Genomic DNA, 18,514 nt, shown 5'->3' with positions numbered 1-18,514 from the left:
AGAATCAACTTTAAGTTTTGCTGATTTTCTCTACCATCTATTTTCTATTTCATTTATTTTCATGTTATCTTTATTATTTCCTACCTTCTGCTTGCTCTGGGTTTAGTTTTCTCCTCTTTTTCTCGTTTCTTAAGGTGGAAGAGTGGGTTATTGATTTGAGATCATCCCTCTTTTTTAATATAGGTGTTAACAGCTATAAATTTACCCTAAGCACAGCTTTAGCTGCATCCTATAAAGCTTGGTACATGTGTTTTCATTTTCATTTATCTTAAAGTATTTTCTAATTTCCCTCATGATTCTTCTTTGACCCATTGGTTATCTAGGACCATATTCTTTAATTTCCACACACTTGTGAATTTTTTCTTTTGTGTCAAATAGATATTTCTAGTATGTCATTTTAATTCTCTTGTTTCTTTTACTGAGTTATTTTTTTGAGTTATTACTTAATGGCTGCTGTGGGGATTTCAATTAGCAGCTTAACTTAAAACAATCTACTTCAGATTAATACTAACTTAATTTCAACAGTATACAAAAACTTTACTCCAATATAGCTTAATTCCCCACTCTCCTTTGTACTATTATTATCATACAAATTATGTCTTTAGATATTATAAACCCCATTAACACAGCTTTATAATTATCTCTTTATGTAATTGTCTTTTTTTTTTAAGATTTTATTTATTTATTCATTCGACAGAGATAGAGACAGCCAGCGAGAGAGGGAACACAGCAGGGGAGTGGGAGAGGGAAGCAGGCTCATAGCGGAAGAGCCTGATGTGGGGCTCGATCCCATAACGCCGGGATCACGCCCTGAGCCGAAGGCAGAGGCTTAACCGCTGTGCCACCCAGGCGCCCCTATGTAATTGTCTTTTAAATCAGATATTAGAGAAAAAAGTTACAAACAAAAACACATTATATCGTCTTTTATATTTACCTGTGTGTTTACATTTGCTAGTACTCTCTATTTTCTTCATGTGGATTTGAGTTACTGTCTAGTGTCCTATCATTTCAGCCTGAAGGACTCCCTTTAATATTTCTTGTAGCTCAGTTCTGCTAGTGATTAATTTCTACCATAGTTTTTGAAGGATAGTTTTGCTAGATATAGAATTCTTGGCTAACAGTCCTTTTCTTTCAGCACTTTGAATATGTCATCCCACTGTCTTCTGGCCTCCATAGTTTCTGGTGAGAAATTAGCTGTAAATCTTACTGAGGATCTCTCGCCCTATGATGAGTTGCTTTTTCTCTTGCTGCTTTCAAGATTCTCTCTTTGTCTGGGTCTTCTCACAGTTTGGCTATGATGTGTTTAGATGTGATGCACTCTTTCTTTCATGATCTCATCCAGTCTCAAAATGTTAAATGCCAACTATTAACTGATGACTCCCAGATATATATTTCAAATCCAGACTTCTCCAGGACCCCAGACTTATATATTCAAAAGCCTACTTATCATCCTCACTTGAACAGTTACCTCAAATTTCATATGATGAGATTGAAATCCTAATTCCACTTTCAAAACACAAAAACAAAAACACAACCTGCTCTAATCACAGTCAAGACTCATCCCATTTGATGGCAGATCCATCATCCCTGCTGTTTAGGCTAGAAACCACAGAGTCTTTAACTTCTTTCATTCTCTCATCTTCATCACCTATTAATAGCTACTCATTGCCTCTACCTTTATTATTTTTCTTTTTAGATTTTATTTATTTATTTGTCAGAGAGAGAGCACAAGCAGGGGAAGCAGCAGGCAGAGGGAGAAGCAGGCTCCCCAGTGAGCAGGGAGCCTGACACGGGCCTCAATCCCAAGACCCTAGGATCATGACCCAAGCCAAAGGCAGACACTTAACCAACTGAGCCACCCAGGAACCCTGTAAACTTATCCAATTTTAAATAATAACAAATGTGGGGTGCCTGAGTGACTCAGTTGGTTAAGCGTCTGCCTTCAGCTCAGGTCATGATCCCAGCGTCCTGGGATGGAGCCCTGCATCAGGCTCCCTGCTCAGCAGGGAGCCTGCTTCTCCCTTTCCCTCTGCTGCTCCCCCTGCTTGTGCTCTCTCACTCTCTCTGTCAAATAAACACATGAAATCTTTAAAAATAAATAAATAAAATCTTTATAAATAAATAAATAAATAATAACAAATGCATCAGTAACACTATGTGCCAAACACTATTCTATACTAATTCATTTAATTTTCATAACAGCCCTGTATAAGGAAATGGAGGCAGAGAGAAGCTAATCAACTTACCCAAGGTCACCTGAATAGTAAGTAGAGCACTTGGACTAGAATCCAGGCAGTGTGACTTTAGAACCTATACCTTTACTGCCTCTTTTATAGTTGAATTTTCATCTGAAAAATTGTGTTATCTGAAATTCTTGCTATTTGCTGTGTTTGCTCATCTTTGCTCATTGTGGATTATTTCTTTATGGACGTCACTTTTCCCATTATTGTGGGACTCCTGCATGGGTCGAGAGGAGGAGATTCACACTGTTTCAGCACAAGGGCATCCCTAGTCCAGAACCACTTTTTTTTTTCTTTAAGATTGTATTTATTTATTTGACAGAGAGAGTGAGAGAGCACAAGCAGGGGGAGCTGTAGAGGGAGAGGAAGAAGCAGGCATCCCGCTGAGCAGGCAGCCTGATGTGGGGCTTGATCTCAGGACCCTGAGATCACGACCTGGGCCAAGGCAGCCACTTAACCGACTAAGCTACCCAGACGCCCCGCGGAACCACTTTTAATGCCAATTCCTTATCTTGGAAATTCCTGGACAACAGGGTATAGATTTTTCTCTTTAACGTGGTTTTATTTATTTATTTAAGGAATCCCAATGCCCAACATGGGGCTTAAACTCTCAACCCCCAGGTTAAGAGTTACATGCTCTACCAACTGAGCCAGCCAGGTGCCTAACAGGGTATAGATTTGAATTCAAAATCAACATAAAATATAATCCTGTAGTTACAAATTCTTAGGAAAGGTGTGTGTGTGTGTGTGTGTGTGTGTGTGTGTGTGTGTGTGCGTGTTTCATCCAGAGCCAGGAATAGGTGATAAGCTTCCTTGTTACCTCCCTGTGGATGGATTTTTTTTTTAAGTCCACCCTTCAAAGGGTATAGCCTTTTGAGGATCTTAGCTTTATTTGGAAATTTCAATTCCAACTCCCTTTCTCACACAGGCCCCAAACCCTTCCATCCTCCTGGAGGATTAAAACTCAAGCCACTTAGGGGCGCCTGGGTGGCACAGCAGTTAAGCGTCTGCCTTCGGCTCAGGGCGTGATCCCGGCACTATGGGATCAAGCCCCACATCAGGCTCTTCCGCTATGAGCCTGCTTCTTCCTCTCCCACTCCCCCTGCTTGTGTTCCCTCTCTCACTGTCTGTCTCTATCTGTGTCGAATAAATAAATAAAATCTTTAAAAAAAAAAAGCAACTCAATCCACTTAATTCCTGTGACTGACACTCCTTTCTCTATCCCGCCATGGTTGCTTCAGTTTAATATTACATGTTACTGCTCTGGTTTTATGTTCTTTCTTTGTTTCAGGTCCCTAAGGACTTTCCTTATTTTCTTTTGAGCCCAGCTATGCATTTAAAAGCTAGCATTTATCACCATGAGTCATTTCTCCCCATCCCCCCTCCCCCAAAAAAGTCCCTCCTTTTATATTTGTTACTATTGTTGTTCCAGAATATATCATCACCAGCTGGGTCATTTAGTAGAGGAGGTGTTTTTTTCGGACTGTGGAAAATTGGTAATTTAATATAATAGAGAACATATTTTATTTTAGTTGTCAAAAACAAGGCCATGCATTTAAAAATGTATTTGTTATATTTTATCTTTAGGTAGCATCTTTAGCTGCTGTGGCAGGAGGACTTTCAGAATATTTAATTTAGCCATATTGCTAGAAATGGAAGTGTAGCAGTCACAGGACAGCCGTGTCCTGGCCATGGCTGACTGGTCTAAGATTGGATACACCAACTCTCCTGTGTTTTTATACATGTTTTTCACTCTGCCTGGAATAGCCTTACCCATTCTCACCCTCGCCCCTGACATATCTAGCTAACTTATATTTATCCTTAAAACTCAGCCCAGAATTTTTTTTTCCCCAAAAAGGCCTTCCTTGGTTCTCTCCAGATGAAGTTAGTCTCTCCCTTCTTTGTATTTTGTAGATAGTTTTCTTGTGGTGCCCAGTAAAATGATTAGTTTTAATGATTTGTTTGCATAATTATTTTCCTGCTAGTTTTGAGCTGGTTTGGGGTAGAAACTGGTGTTATTCATCTCTGCTCAGAAATGTTTGTTGAGGGGCACCTGAGTGGCTCAGTCGTTAAGCATCTGCCTTCCGCTCAGGGCGTGATCCCAGAGTCCTGGGATCGAGCCCCACATCAGGCTCCTCTGCTGGGAGCTTGCTTCTTCCTCTCCCACTCCCCCTGCTTGTGTTCCCTCTCTCACTGGCTGTCTCTCTCTCTGTCAAATAAATAAATAAAATCTTAAAGAAAGAAAGGAAGAAAGAAAGAAAGAAAGAAAGAAAGAAAGAAAGAAAGGAAGGAAGGAAGAGAAAGAAGAAGAAAGAAAGAAAGAAAGAAAGAAAGAAAGAAAGAAAGAAAGAAAGAAAGGGAAAGAAAGGGAAAGAAAGAAGAAGAAATGTTTCGGGGTGCCTGGGTGGCACAGCGGTTAAGCGTCTGCCTTCGGCTCAGGGCGTGATCCCGGCGTTATGGGATCGAGCCCCACATCAGGCTCTTCCACTATGAGCCTGCTTCTTCCTCTCCCACTCCCCCTGCTTGTGTTCCCTCTCTCGCTGGCTGTCTCTATCTCTGTCAAATAAATAAATAAAAAATCTTAAAAAAAAAAAAAAAGAAGAAGAAGAAGAAATGTTTGTTGAACTGAATTCCTAGTGAGGAACTGGGCTTGAAGGAAGAAAGACATCTTGCAATAAAACCCTAGGTGGGAAAGGAGGGTTTTGAAGAATCAGAAATGCCTTTGGAAAGAGAGCCCTCCTGGCTTATTATCCACAAGCTTGCTCTTTGCCACCTTCCTCAATAGCATTTCTGCCCACACAGCAATCCTCTGAGTTCCCACAGTTTTTCAGCCTCCTCCAAGATAGCTTGTCTCACCCCAAGATGCTGGGTCCAGATTTGAGGTTTCCCAACTACCTTTTACTTCACACCCATTCCTGATTTACTAGTACTTTTTATTTCAATAATTAAAAGACCACCTCCACATATACTATTTCATTTCCTCCTTATCACAATCCTGTTGAAAAAGGAGTATTTCCCTTTTATAGATGAAGGCTGAGTCTTAAAGAGATTAAGAGCCTTGCCGCAAATCATACAGTAGTAAGTGGCAGTGCCAGGATTTGAAACCTGCTAGTTTGACTCCAAAATTCACATTGAATGGCCTGAATTCCAGTAGGTCACAGGATAAACTTGACAACCTTGAGTGTATGCTAGGAGTAGAGGTGTATGACAAATCTGTACGTGGAAAAAAATTAATACACATAGACAAAGAGATAATCCATGTGAAAATATAACTTTTCTTTTTTTTTCTTTTTTTTTAAGATTTTATTTTTTTTATTTGACAGAGAGAGAGATAACACAAACAGGGGGAACAGCAGGCAGAGGAGAGGGAGAAGCAAACTGCCCGCTGAGCAAGGAGCCTGATGTGGGGCTCGATCCCAGCACCCTGGGATCATGACCCGAGCTAAAGGCAGACGCTTAACCAATGGAGCCCCCCAGGCGTCATGAAAATACAACTTTTTTTTTCTTTTTTTTTTAATTTCATTTATTTATTTGACAGAGATAGAGACAGCCAGCGAGAGAGGGAACACAAGCAGGGGGAGTGGGAGAGGAAGAAGCAGGCTCATAGCGGAGGAGCCTGATGTGGGGCTCGATCCCATAATGCTGGGATCACGCCCTGAGCCGAAGGCAGATGCTTAACCGCTGTGCCACCCAGGTGCCCCAAAATATAACTTTTCTTAAGAGTAGGAACAGAAAGAGAACATTCACCAACCACCAGCCTATGCCTTGCATGTATTTTATTTTATATTTCTATAAGGCAAGTAGTATTAACCCTGTTTTACATGTTCCCGGTGTTAGGAGGACCAAGAACCTCCTTGGCCGTTAGGTTAAGAGCTTCTGCTTTGGACCCAGACACACTTGGGTTCCAATAATGACTTTACCTCTTAACCGAATATGTCAAACTGGAGAAAGACATTCTGTGAAATGTGGTAATCTGTCAAATGGGGATAATAATACCTACTTAAAGGGTTGTTCTAAGGATTAAATCATGTACGAGTTGAAGGAACTTAACACAATGCTTGCCATAGGATGAGGCCTCAACCAATGGTAGTTTATAACACTAAGGCCAAGAGAGATTTGGTAATCTCAGAGATCTGCATATCTAGTTATATGGCAGAGCCATGATAGGAAGTCCATGTTATCTCAAAACTCCACACTCCATTATATCATGCTGGCAGGATAGCCTACATCTCCATCTTAAAAATATTTTTCTAAGAGTCCAGAGGTCTAACCTTCCAGATTAGTATAATTTTTCATCTTTTTCTATTATTATAGACTCATAAAAATATAAATCAACCTTACTACATTATCCAGAATTAACTATTAATATTTTGTTTTATTCCTGGAAAGATTTCCTAACTCATCCTTTCACCGGCAATAATATATGATAGTGCCTGGCTCACACTAATAAGAATTCTGATCGCTTTTAGGCCTTCCAGCTAAGATCAAGGGTAGTATCTGTTCTTATCAGTTTAATATCTGATATGTCCTCTATCCGAGGACAAGATATTAAATGGATTTTTGGAGCAGGGAGTTGGACTAGGAGCTTGCCCCGTCCACTCCGCTCATCGACCTGGTAATTGCAGTACTTGCAGGAAAGGTGCACCCCCTTGGGGCAATAAAGGTTGCCCAAAAGAAAGGGGGGAAAGGAAAAGAAAAAAAAAAAAAGAATTCTGCTCTTTTGATAAATGCCAAATGACACGCTTAAATTTCTATTTTTTTGATTAGCGAAGTTAAACATTCTTTCCTTTAATTTCTATTTATTCTTTTTTTTTTTTTTTAAAAGATTTTATTTATTTACTTGACAGAGATAGAGACAGCCAGCGAGAGAAGGAACACAAGCAGGGGGAGTGGGAGAGGAAGAAGCAGGCTCATAGCGGAGGAGCCTGATGTGGGGCTCGATCCCATAATGCTGGGATCACGCCCTGAGCCGAAGGCAGACGCTTAACCGCTGTGCCACCCAGGCGCCCCGAATTTCTATTTATTCTTTAGCGGACTGCCTGTTCCTGTCCTTCGCTCCTGGTTTTTCTACAGGAGTATTAAGTGTTTTATCCTTAGACTTTGTTTTCCACAACACACAAAAAAAAATACTTAAAAAAAAAAAGTCTGGCTTGTAGTCCAGGGCTGCTGAACTGGCTGAAGCCCACAAAGCTGGGCTCGCCCACTAGTTAACTTTCCAGGCCAGCGGGCGGCCTTTATTCTCCAAGGCGGAAGGAAGGCTTCCACGAATCACGAGGGCGCGAACTGCTGCAAAGGCGTTGGCTCTCCCGGCCTCGGGAGGAACGTCTCGCGGGATCTCAGCCGTCTTTGGGGCCTCCGACCCGACTACAAATCCCGACATACAACGTGCCTGAAGGCCCAAGAGCCCGAATGAAGGCGCAGGTCCAAGGTCATGTGTCTGTCTGCGTAAGACGTCGGGTCATCTCTCCCACGCCTTTTTCTACAGCTTCCACCTTGGCCGCCATTTTGTGCGGGAGGTTCTGGAATCTCTGAGCCCCGCCGACTCTATGGTTGAGCATTTCAGAGATCGACCAATCGGAAGACAGATCTCGGAGGAAAACCCCGCCTTCACCCGCATGGAGGCGGGAACTGCCACGAAGCTCCTGTGGAGAGAGAGGAAGAAGCTGCGGAAAGCCAATAAGAGAGGAGGACTTGAGGACGTTAGCCAATGAGGATGCGGGGGAATTGCGGCCAATGAGAGCGGGGGGACCCCGGGACACGTGGGTGGGGGAGCTGAGCGGGGAGACCTAGAGCTAAAGGCGGGAGGTGAGTCAGTCACCTTGAGCGGGGCAAGAGCTGTGGTCGGAGTAGGGACGGCGGGGCAGTGGGAGTGCAGGTGACTCGGGCACGGAAGCCAGCGTTCGGCAGGGGTCTGGGCTGGGCTGTGTGGAGGGGCATTTGTCCCCAGGGCCGGGAGAAGCGAAGGGCGCCTATATCCTTAACAATTAATGTTAATTACCAATGGTAGTGAGCGATTAACTGTCCCCATTGAGGCGGGCCGAGGACAGCTGTGTAAAATGGGCAGGACTCTGCCCGGCACCGACCCAGTATCTACCTCCAAAAGTCGTCCCTGGAGACCATCCTCTTTAGCAACATTTCCTTCCTGGGGTTTGGGCCTCCTTTCTTTATTGAAGATCTCCGTGACCTTCCTTTGCAGACCCTTTCGCGCTGTCCCTCTGACCTCTAATGCCCTCCTCAGCTGGGGCACGGTGCAAGGAAGAACGTGGTCCAGGAGGGCGGGCGGGGTGAAGGGGACGACCGAAGGTCGCCGTTCTAAGCAAACGACTAGGGTGTGAATGAATCTTTTTTCCCCCCCCCTCTGCAGACTGAGACAATGCAGACCACCGGGGCACTACTCATTTCTCCGGCTCTGGTAAGCTGCGGCTCCGGGGTGGTCTGTAGTGCCAGATGTGGGAGCTATCCATGTTTAATGAATGAACTGAGAGGAGCTTGGCGTCCAGGCGATGTTGGCTCTTTGGGGAGGCTGTAGTGATGCAATTAACACCTGTTTATTCAGACCTGTAAACCAAGATTTCTGGGCTTTGCAATGTGGTCAGAGTCTGGATACAATCTTTACACCCAGTCTGGCATGGCCGTAGCCAGATAGCCCACTGAAGGCAGTCATTCTCAAGCTTGGCTAGAGCTCTCCAGATGATTCCCATGTTCAGCCATGTTTGAGAACCTCTGCGTTACGTTGACATGTCTCAAGAAAGCCAGGTTACGGCGGGGGGGGGGGGGGGGGGGGGGGGGCGGGCTGTGCTTAGATGGTTGTTGGAGGAGCCTCACCAGGCTTACTGGCCCAGTGCATTCAGGGTGTGTAACAGTGAGTACACTCTAACCAAATGTGATTTCCCCCTTCTGATTCTTTGGGTGATCTGGGAACAAACCTGTCCTGTACCTGGTTTGATGTTAGTGTGGGTTCTGCCATTCTGGGATACTGATGAGGGCTGTGCCCGTAGAAATGAACTTTGATACCTGGGTTTAAATGGGAAAGTCGCCACTGCTAACTACACCTGGGTCTTGGACAGCTGTCTCTGGTGCAGGCCTGTCTGGTAGAAACAGGAATGCATTAATTGACCTTGAAACACATGGGGCTTTTTTCTGTTTACAATCTTGTCATTTTTGACAGAAGTTCAGCATTTCATCTAGGTTTTCCTGTTTCCCTTTCTTGATTTGGAGGAATGTGTCTTTCTGATTTGACAGATCCGCTGTTGTACCAGGGATCTAATCAGGCCTGTGTCTGCCTCCCTCTTGAGTAGGCCAGAGATCCCAGCTAAACAGGTAAAGGAACGTGGGCCCTCCTGTAAATTTCCGCAGGGACGCCTGGCTGGCTGAGTCGGTAGACCGTGCGACTCTCGATCACGGAGTTGTAAGCTCGAGCTCCACTTCGGGTGTAGAGATTACTTAAAAATCTTAAAAATTAATTAATGAATTTCCCTAGGGAAGGGTTCTTCAAGATAGTGGCCTGTTGGCCAAAGAGGGAGGACAGTTAGAGAATCTGTGGTGCTTTAATAGCTCTAAGTACCCCAAGGTGAATGTTGTAGGTGAAAAGTACAAAAGCGAGGTTTCCCTAACCCACAAAATTTCCCTGGCTCTGTCTGAAAATGGGCCCGAGGACTAATTCCCAGCATGCTCTGCAATCTGAGCATGCTGTACCTGCCTGGCAATTTGCCAGCAGTTTCAGAGCCCAGGTGGGTCGGGTGAGAGGGGATGGGAGTCAGCCATCTGTCCTTATGCCTCACTACGTGTCCTTCCCTACTTGCCTCTCTAGCCATCCTGCAGCAGCTCCCCGCTCCAGGTGGCCCGACGGGAGTTCCAGACCAGTGTTGTCTCCCGGGACATTGACACAGCAGCCAAGTTTATTGGCGCTGGGGCTGCCACAGTTGGTGTGGCTGGTTCAGGGGCTGGCATTGGAACAGTGTTTGGCAGCTTGATCATTGGCTATGCCAGGTAAGTTTGGGGGTGGCCTAGAGCATCTCCCACCATAAATTCCACCCCCTTTGGCAGAAGCCTCAGCAGGAGCTCCCGCTAGCTTGGGACTGATTTCATCGACCTCTAGTTTTCTCCAGTGATCTCTGGATCATTATTTAAATGTTTCCAACCTGAATCACTTAAACTTAACCATGTTGGTATTCTGCTTACCTGTCCAAATCGCTAGGATATATGTAGGTTAGGCCCTCTCCCAGTTTCAGCACCCACTGCCCCTGCCGCCCCTCCCCAATTGACCTAACCTACCCATGTCCTCCACCACCCATGCCCTCACCCCTTCCTTTCCCCCGGCTGGCATCGATCTCTGTCCCTGGCAGGAACCCATCTCTCAAGCAGCAGCTCTTCTCCTATGCCATTCTGGGCTTTGCCCTGTCTGAGGCCATGGGGCTCTTCTGTTTGATGGTCGCCTTCCTCATCCTCTTCGCCATGTGAGGTTCCGTGAGGGTCACCTACCTGTCCCTGCTGCTTCGACTTCAGGCCATGCCTGGTGCTGGAGTATGCCAAGCTTTACCATTAAACACAACGTTTCTCTAAACTCATATGCCTGCGCCTCTGTCGTTTGCCCCTGCGGAGGACCTTGGTGGAAAGGTGGGACAAGGGAAGTGGGAATGGGCCAGCCATGGGTGGTTTGGAACTCCTCCGGGCAGAGACGCAGCACCGCCATGACCTGAGAACATGGAAGGTTCCCTTTATTTCCCAGAGGGAGCAGGGATTTGTCCAATTAATGATAATTGGTGCTTTTTTCCCCTTTGAATTTAATATAATAACATGCCATTCTTGAGGGGCTTAATTTGCACCAAGCTCTGTTTTATTTTTTTTTTATTAATGATTTTTTTTATTATATTATGTTAATCACCATACAGTACATCCCCGGATTCCGATGTAAAGTTCGATGCTTCATTAGTTACGTATCAAGCTCTGTTTTATTTCCATTTGTTATTTCAACAACCCTTTTGAACTAGGAGTACCATGGTTTGTACCTGTTTGGCAAATGAGGAGACGCAGGCTTAGGGCAGCAAAATAACTTGTCCCACATCACAGAGCTGGGAAGTGGAAGAATCGGAGATCCCACCACAGGCCAGCTTAACCCATTAATTGCTGTGCTGTCCCATCTGTTTTCGCGATGGCTCCACAAGTAAGGTGGCACAAATAGGGAAACAGTCCCAACCAAGTGCTGTAGCCAGTTGGAAATGGAGGCGGGCCTCCATCTGCCTGCATTTAGCCCCACTTGTAAGTTTCATTTTCATTCTTAGATGAAAGAATGAAAGACACTTTCTTAGAGTGTCTAAATGTTCTAGAATAAAGCAGGTGAGGTACAGTTCCTGCTCTTAGAGAATTTACAATCTTAGCCTTGCTGGGGAGAAAAAGGGTGAGTTTGTTTCGGTTGAACCAACTAGCGAATTGCTTAGAGAGCCTTGCCCAGCATCTTCCTCGCGGTCCTGTTCTGCGCCCGGCAGGCTTCCCCAGCTTGGCTCACGTGCGACTGATAACCCAGGGAAGAGGGGGCTAGGCTGATAACATCCACAGCTGCTGCTTCTCTCAGCCCTGGCACGAGCAAACCATGACAAAACGAACACAGGGGCGCTGGTTAACACGATCTGTCTCAAAAAGAGTAAGAGTGAGACCCGTTTTGTGAAAACCTTACACCTCAACTTCAAAACTTCTGTGAAACAGTGAAACCAAGAGTATTTCTATCCAGCTGAAGGGCAGCTAGCAAAGAGGGTTAAAACACCAAAAATGTGAGTTAATAAGAGTGGACTGAATTTACGTGCAAGTAAGGGCAATCCACAAAGTATTTAGGTGCTATGCATCCTCCTGGAAGTCTTGGGGAAGGCAAAGAAATCTAAGATCCTGCCCTTAAGGAGTTTGGGGTGTTAAGAAAGTGGGAACCTTGAACAGTGTCCCACATCAAATATGTGGGCATAAAAACTATGTGCTGTGGATAAGGAAAAGCAAGGAATCCAGTGTGGTAATAACCTCAGGTAACATTTGAGCACTTGTGGGTCAGGCACAGTGCTAAGCATTTTCTGTGAATAGCTTCCAACATCCCTATGAAATAGGTCATTTTATAATCGAGGAAATAGAGGGCCAGAGAGGTGAGGCAACCTCGGAAGGTCACACAGCTGATTAGTAAAACTGGAATTCAAACTCCAGAACCGTATTCTTACCACCGTGCTGACTCAACTAAACTTCACACAAGTTCCCTGACGTGCCCAATAGCACACAGCAGGCCAACGATTCCAGTCCCAAGTCCATCTGACATTCATTCAACAGTCATGGTCTCGTACCACAGGGTTTTTCAACCTTGGCACATCTGGGACCAGATAATCCACTGTTGTGGTAGGTTGTCCTGTGCCTCGTATGGCCTCAGGCAGCATCCCTGGCCTCTACACACTGCATGCGGGTAGTCACCTCCAAACCCCCGGGCTGTACAACCAATTGCCAAACACCACATGTCTCCTGGCTGGGGGCAAAATCACTCCCAGTTCAGAACTACTGGTCTACCATAATCTGCTGCTTGTCTACCCTAAGTCATGCGCTCCAGGCTGTCCACGGCAAGCCAGTGGTAGAACCTGAAGCTGAGCCCAGGAATCGTAAGGTCGAAGAAAGAATGCAAAACTCAAGTTGAACTGGCAGCTGAGGTATCCCCAAGGGAGCAATGGATTAACCAGTAATGTTAAAAACGGAACGTAGTAACCCTTTGGACGTCAGGCTGGCATCCTTGCCAGGTCACTACCCTCTAATGGTAAATCAAGGAGCAGCCCCCAGGGAAGGTGATTGTCTTTACTTCTGTGAAGCTCCAGGAACCTAGTTTTTGCCAAGGGGCTGACAAGAATGTCCCTTGATCGTGAGCTCCAAACAGCCTTGGAATTGCTGGACTTACAAATCCAAATCAGCAAGGTTGGGAATGTAGTGGGGCCTAGGGAACCCTAGAGAGTCAGGGGAGACTGCTGCCCCACCCCCAACAAGGCTGGTTAGTCCATTACCATTGAGATTCGTTAGGGTCCATGGTCTAGGGTGGAACCAATTTGCTTAGTACAAAATACTTATGAGTAGATACAGAGATACAGGTTCTTGGGAGAGGACCCATTGTTTTCATTATACTCTCAGAGGTAGTAACCAAAAACAATTAGTAACCACTCCTTAAGAGTTCAGCATGGTAGCAAAGAGCATAGTCAGAGGGGAATGCAAATGCCATCCCTGCCACTTCCTAACTGGGTAATTCTCTCCCCTGAGACCTGAATTCCTCATCTCTAAAATGGGATTAAAAACAATTCACAGGGGTTGAGGGGCACCTGGGTGGCACAGTCGTTAAGCGTCTGCCTTCGGCTCAGGGCGTGATCCCAGCGTTCTGGGATCGAGCCCCACATCAGGCTTCTCCGCTAGGAGCCTGCTTCTTCCTCTCCCACTCCCATGCTTGTGTTCCCTCTCTCGCTGGCTGTCTCTGTCAAATAAATAAAATAAAATCTTTAAAAAAAAAAAAAAACAATTCACAGGGGTTGGGACAACAAAATGAGACTATAGGTAAAAACATCAAATAATGATAATACACATAATACGGACATTGCAGTATTAATGAGATACATGTAACATCAGAATGTGTTCAGAGAGATGTAATAACACATGTATTACTAAATTTTTTAAGGGAGCACCTGGCTGGCTCAGTGGGAAGAGCATGCAACTTGATCTCGGGGTTGTTTGAGCCCCACTTTGGGTGTGGAGATTACTTTAAAGAAATTCAATCTTTCTTAAAAATTTCTTTAATATAGCTATTATTGTTGTTGTTAGCTATTATTATTGTAATCAGAAGCCGCAAAACCCCAGTCCAAGTTCTGATTTTTCCTTTTAGTCCAGGATTTATGACCTGGATGGGAACTCTTCATCTACCCCTGGGCATTGAGCCCAGGACAAAAGGCTAGGCCTTGTAGGGGAAGGACTACTCTTGAGGGACACAGAACTTTGGGAAAGGGGAGAAAGATCGTCACAATTTCTCTTCTTAGAGTTGAGGCACAGAAGTGACCTGGACTCTACGATGCTTGCTGGCCTCTGTCCTTGGGGGAGGACACTTGCCTAGTTGCCATGAGCAAGGTGCTACCAAACTTTGTTGCACTATGAGATGGCTCAACGCAGGGCAGTCCAATGCTGTGGAGGAGAGAGAGGCTAGGATCCAACTTCCTGTAGGGAGACCACTTAGTTGTGTCATCCACCCCCAGAGGACATGGGAGAGGCTGCAGAAGGCACACTCTTGCCCTCTAGCCAAGCTGCCAGAAAAGCAGCCAGGTGTTGCCTTTGAAAAGTCAGTAAACACTGGACTAAGTAATGCCAGCTTCTGACACTGCTGCTAGCCTTTCCTTGGCCCTTCCTCTTTTCCGGCTTAGAGGCTTGCCGGAGTTCCCTTGGAAGGTGGTGAGCTGGTCTTTTAAGCAGCTGCCATGCTCTACAGCCCTTCGGGCCTTGTCTTGCAGATTCCTTATGCAAGCCTGGCTCAGCCCTTTGGAAAGAAAAACAGGCATATCGGAGAAGGAGGAAGAGCTGAAATTCTAGAGATCCATGGCCAGGGGAAGGACAGCTGGCTACCATGTCCTCGTTTCTGCTCTGTTCACCATGTCTGCAGCACTCCCTGAATGTCAGTTCCTAGAGGTCCAAGACGGGTGCTCCATGTTTTCTGCCCTAGAGTGTGTCGCACGGAGTAGCTAGACAGATGAGTAACCAAACCAGTAAAACAAAAAGTAGTATGTGCTACAATAAACTCGAGGATGGAGTAATTTAAATGGCTAATTAATAGTAATAATAATAATACACCTGGAGGTGCTACAGCTTGACAGAGAAAGTAGTATTTCGGCCTGCACTGACGATGAGTAGGAATAATCAGAGTTAATAATTATTGAACATTTACTCTGACCAGGATTTGTGAGCATTCATTATCACATTATCGCTCTCTTGTTATTTTTAAGATTCATTTATTTACTTTAGAGAGAGAGTGCATGGGGGAGGCAGAGGGAGAGAAAGAGAGAATGCTGAAGCAGACTTCCCGCTGAGTGTGGAGCCCGACGTGGGGCTCGATCCCAGGACCTCAAGATCATGACCTGAGCCAAAATCAAGAGCTGGCCACTTAACCGAGCCACCCAGGTGCCCCACATTAGCTCTTCTTTCTAGCTACTATCATTTTACCAATATTACTGATGAGGAATAGAGGCTCAGAGGTTGAATAACTAGGATTTCCCCTGGTAAAGTAGAGGGAAAGAGTATTCCAGGTAGAGAAAGTATGAGCAAAGGCCTGGAGGAGAGACAGTACATGGACAAGTGGGATGCCAATTATTTAGACAGTGCTTGCCACTCTACAAAACACTTGTAGAATTGTCACCCTTAATCCTCAGAAAAACCCTAAGAGGTAAGAATTAGCACGGTTCTGTGGATGCAGAAATAGGCTCAAAGAGGCTATTTGTAGAGTGGTACAGATCAAAAGCTGGAACCTCTTTCTTCTGGATCCAAGGTAAGTGTTTTCTGTCCACTAAAAACAACAGTCCAGTAGTAAGGAGAGGACCACACGGAGGAATCCTATCCCCCATTGGGCCATCTTTGGGCCTCTGCAGTCTGAAGCCATGGAGGACCAATGGAGTACTGTTTTCCTTTGTGTGAGGTTATCAATGAATTGACTTTTGACCATCTTACTAAATAAGTAATACCCATACGAAATTCCAAAATCCTTTAAAAATGAATAAAACCGGGGCGCCTGGGTGGCTCAGTCGTTAAGCGTCTGCCTTTGGCTCAGGGCGTGATCCCAGCCTTACGGGATCGAGCCCCGCATCGGGCTCCTCTGCTGGGAGCCTGCTTCTTCCTGTCCCACTCCCCCTGGCTGTGTTCCCTCTTTCTCTGGCTGTCTCTCTCGTGTCAAATAAATAAATAAATCTTTAAAAAAAATAAATGAATAAAACCTAGTCTGAATAGCCAATAGATCCACAGTACAATATTTTAAAGGTACAAAAAGGTACACAGACATACACACACTTCGGCCCACCTTGTCAGCCCTCAAACCATCTAGAGGCAACAACTGTTCCTAGTTTTTTGTGTATGTTTTCATGATATTCTGGTATCCTTATCATAGAGTGATAAAATGCTATACCAACAAAAAACATGAAATCTGTATATAACATCGTGTTGGGGCACCTGGGTGGCACAGCGGTTAAGCGTCTGCCTTCGGCTCAGGGCGTGATCCCGGCGTTCTGGAATCGAGCCCCACATCAGGCTCCTCCGCTATAAGCCTGCTTCTTCCTTTCCCACTTCCCCTGCTTGTGTTCCCTCTCTCGCTGGCTGTCTCTGTCTCTGTCAAATAAATAAATAAAATCTTTAAAAAAAAAAAAAAAAAAACATCGTGTTGATTCATTGCATTTCATGTTAAGTACCTAAGCTGTACCAGGCCCTCTGTTGGATTCACAGACAGTACATGCTCAAGAGCCCTGAGGGGGGGGGGCGCGGGGGGAGCAACAGGTCTCAAAGGACCACAGGAAGTAAAATTCGCTAAGTGTGGGAGAGCTCCAGGCTGTGACAGTACCACATAGTGGTTAGAACTTTTTCTTTGGAGTCAGATTTGGCTTACAGCCCCAAATCCGTTGCTTGCTCTCGGTGTGACCCGGGTTAAGTGACGGAACCTCTGTAAGCCTCTGTTTTTCCATCTGTCAGAATGGACTAATAATAGTACTTACTTCATAAGGCTGTTGAAAGGAATAAATAAGACAAAGTCTACAAAGCGCTTGGCACATATTAAGCACTCAATAAATGTCAGCTAAAGAAACAAATGTTTAGCCTCAATAAGTGTTGGCTATTACCTGTTCAAGTCCATGGTCCCTTATTGGAAAATTCAGGAAGCAGTGAAAACTGGACTTTTCTTCTAAAACCGGTTTGGGCAGCAAAATATAACACAGAGTGAGGTTATTTGTTTGACGTAGTATCAATATTCATAAATGTACCCAAATTAGTATGAATATTTTTACACTTTGCTGTCGAAATACCAATGTTTGGTTACCGGGAGCCGCCCCAGACCTTACTGGGAGTATTCCTCTCAATTCTGAAATGCATCTGGCCAAGAGATTCCGGACAAGATTATGAGCCTGTGTCCTTGCTAGAAAGAAAAGGGAAAACCTTTTTTCGAAGGCTTCTGTTTTTCTTAGTCCATAGTATGCCATTTCACCTTACAAATCCCAGGAAAGCCCTGAAGAATCCTCCCAGGATTTTAACTCACAGCCCCTTGATTCCTATATATTCAAGGACTTGTGGGAAGAAAAAAGACTGAGCTTGGAGTCAGGAGGCCTGATTTTCTTCCTTTAACCAAGCTTCTCTAGGTCTGTTTCATTATCCCTATGGCAACGCCTAGCAACAGTGCCTGGCATTTAGTAGCCCCTTCATAAATGTATATTGAATAAAGTCTAAAATGAGGTCGTTTTTCACTCGCAGGTTCTGATGCCTTCCTCTTGGTCCTGTTGCAGGCAGGGGGCAATGGCAGCCTGCCTTCCGTGGTGACGGTGCGGGGAGCAAGGATAAATTAGAGGTTTTCAGACAGGAAAGAGCCCTGAGCAAGTCGACTCATCTATGCAGAACCTCCCCCAAAGAAGCTCGATGCCCCAATCCTATCCCGTGGACACGACTGAGGAGGGTCTCTCTCGTTAAGGTTGGGGGTATAATCTCCCTGCCACACTTGAAAATAAAATATTGCACGGCACTAGGCTCTCCGCCGCACCTCGGCGACCCGGCACGCTTCAGAGCCTCCTCCCGCAAAGCGGGGGCCAGCGCAGGCCCGGGGCCCTGGCTCGGCCGGTTAGTTCCCACCCCCTCTCGCCCTGGAGGACCGTGGGTGGACGCTCTTGCAGAACGCCTCTCGCTGGTCGGGCGGGGGTGGGCGGAGCCAGCGCCGCCCGGGCTGTGGAAGCGGAGGGTGGGGACACTCTGGCCCGGCTCTCGGTGGTGCGGGAGCGGGAGGGAGCAGCGGCCGCTCTGGTCGGCGGACGTGCCGCCGAGCAGTCCCGGAAGCGAAGCAGCGATGGCGGAGAGTCCAACTGAGGAGGCGGCGACGGCGACGGCGGGCGCCGGGGCGGCGGGCCCCGGGGCTAGCGGCGTCGCCGGTGTTGTTGGCGTTAGCGGCAGCGGGTTCGGGCCGCCTTTCCTGCCGGATGTGTGGGCGGCGGCGGCGGCAGCGGGCGGGGCCGGGGGGCCGGGGAGCGGCCTGGCTCCGCTGCCCGGGCTCCCGCCCT

At 46.1% G+C, this 18,514-nt stretch overlaps 1 protein-coding gene and 1 non-coding gene across 3 annotated transcripts; both read left to right on the top strand.

The window, feature by feature from the left end:
* Positions 1–6,698: 6,698 nt before the first annotated feature.
* Positions 6,699–6,890, top strand: LOC117795896. The gene has a single exon (XR_004620043.1). It is a non-coding gene; the product is annotated as a U2 spliceosomal RNA (small nuclear RNA).
* A 1,039-nt stretch (positions 6,891–7,929) lies between these two features.
* ATP5MC1 (ATP synthase membrane subunit c locus 1) lies at positions 7,930–10,807 on the top strand. Of its 2 annotated transcripts, none has more exons than XM_011221823.3 (5): positions 7,930–8,045; positions 8,605–8,652; positions 9,483–9,560; positions 10,051–10,229; positions 10,586–10,807. In XM_011221823.3, exons 2-5 carry the CDS (start codon positions 8,614–8,616, stop codon positions 10,698–10,700), a joined length of 411 nt encoding a protein of 136 aa, XP_011220125.1. In that variant the 5' UTR covers positions 7,930–8,045; positions 8,605–8,613; the 3' UTR covers positions 10,701–10,807. The 2 variants fall into 2 exon arrangements, with proteins under 2 accessions (XP_011220125.1, NP_001291825.1); NM_001304896.1 differs by lacking the exon at positions 7,930–8,045 and adding an exon at positions 8,099–8,115 and having other exon boundaries at positions 10,586–10,793.
* The last annotated feature ends 7,707 nt before the right edge of the window (positions 10,808–18,514 follow it).

This window comes from Ailuropoda melanoleuca, chromosome 13 (assembly GCF_002007445.2).
Source record: "Ailuropoda melanoleuca isolate Jingjing chromosome 13, ASM200744v2, whole genome shotgun sequence".
Taxonomy (NCBI): domain Eukaryota; kingdom Metazoa; phylum Chordata; class Mammalia; order Carnivora; family Ursidae; genus Ailuropoda; species Ailuropoda melanoleuca.
Note: the sequence above shows the minus strand (reverse complement) of the source record. Positions and strands in the feature narration are given on the sequence as shown.

Coding starts and splice junctions, on each gene's coding strand:
- ATP5MC1 (XM_011221823.3), top strand. CDS start 8,614: ATGCAGACCACCGGGGCACTACTCATTTCTCCGGCTCTG. Junction 9,561..10,050: donor CAGAGATCCCAGCTAAACAG/GTAAAGGAACGT, acceptor TTGCCTCTCTAG/CCATCCTGCAGCAGCTCCCC. Junction 10,230..10,585: donor TTGATCATTGGCTATGCCAG/GTAAGTTTGGGG, acceptor TGTCCCTGGCAG/GAACCCATCTCTCAAGCAGC.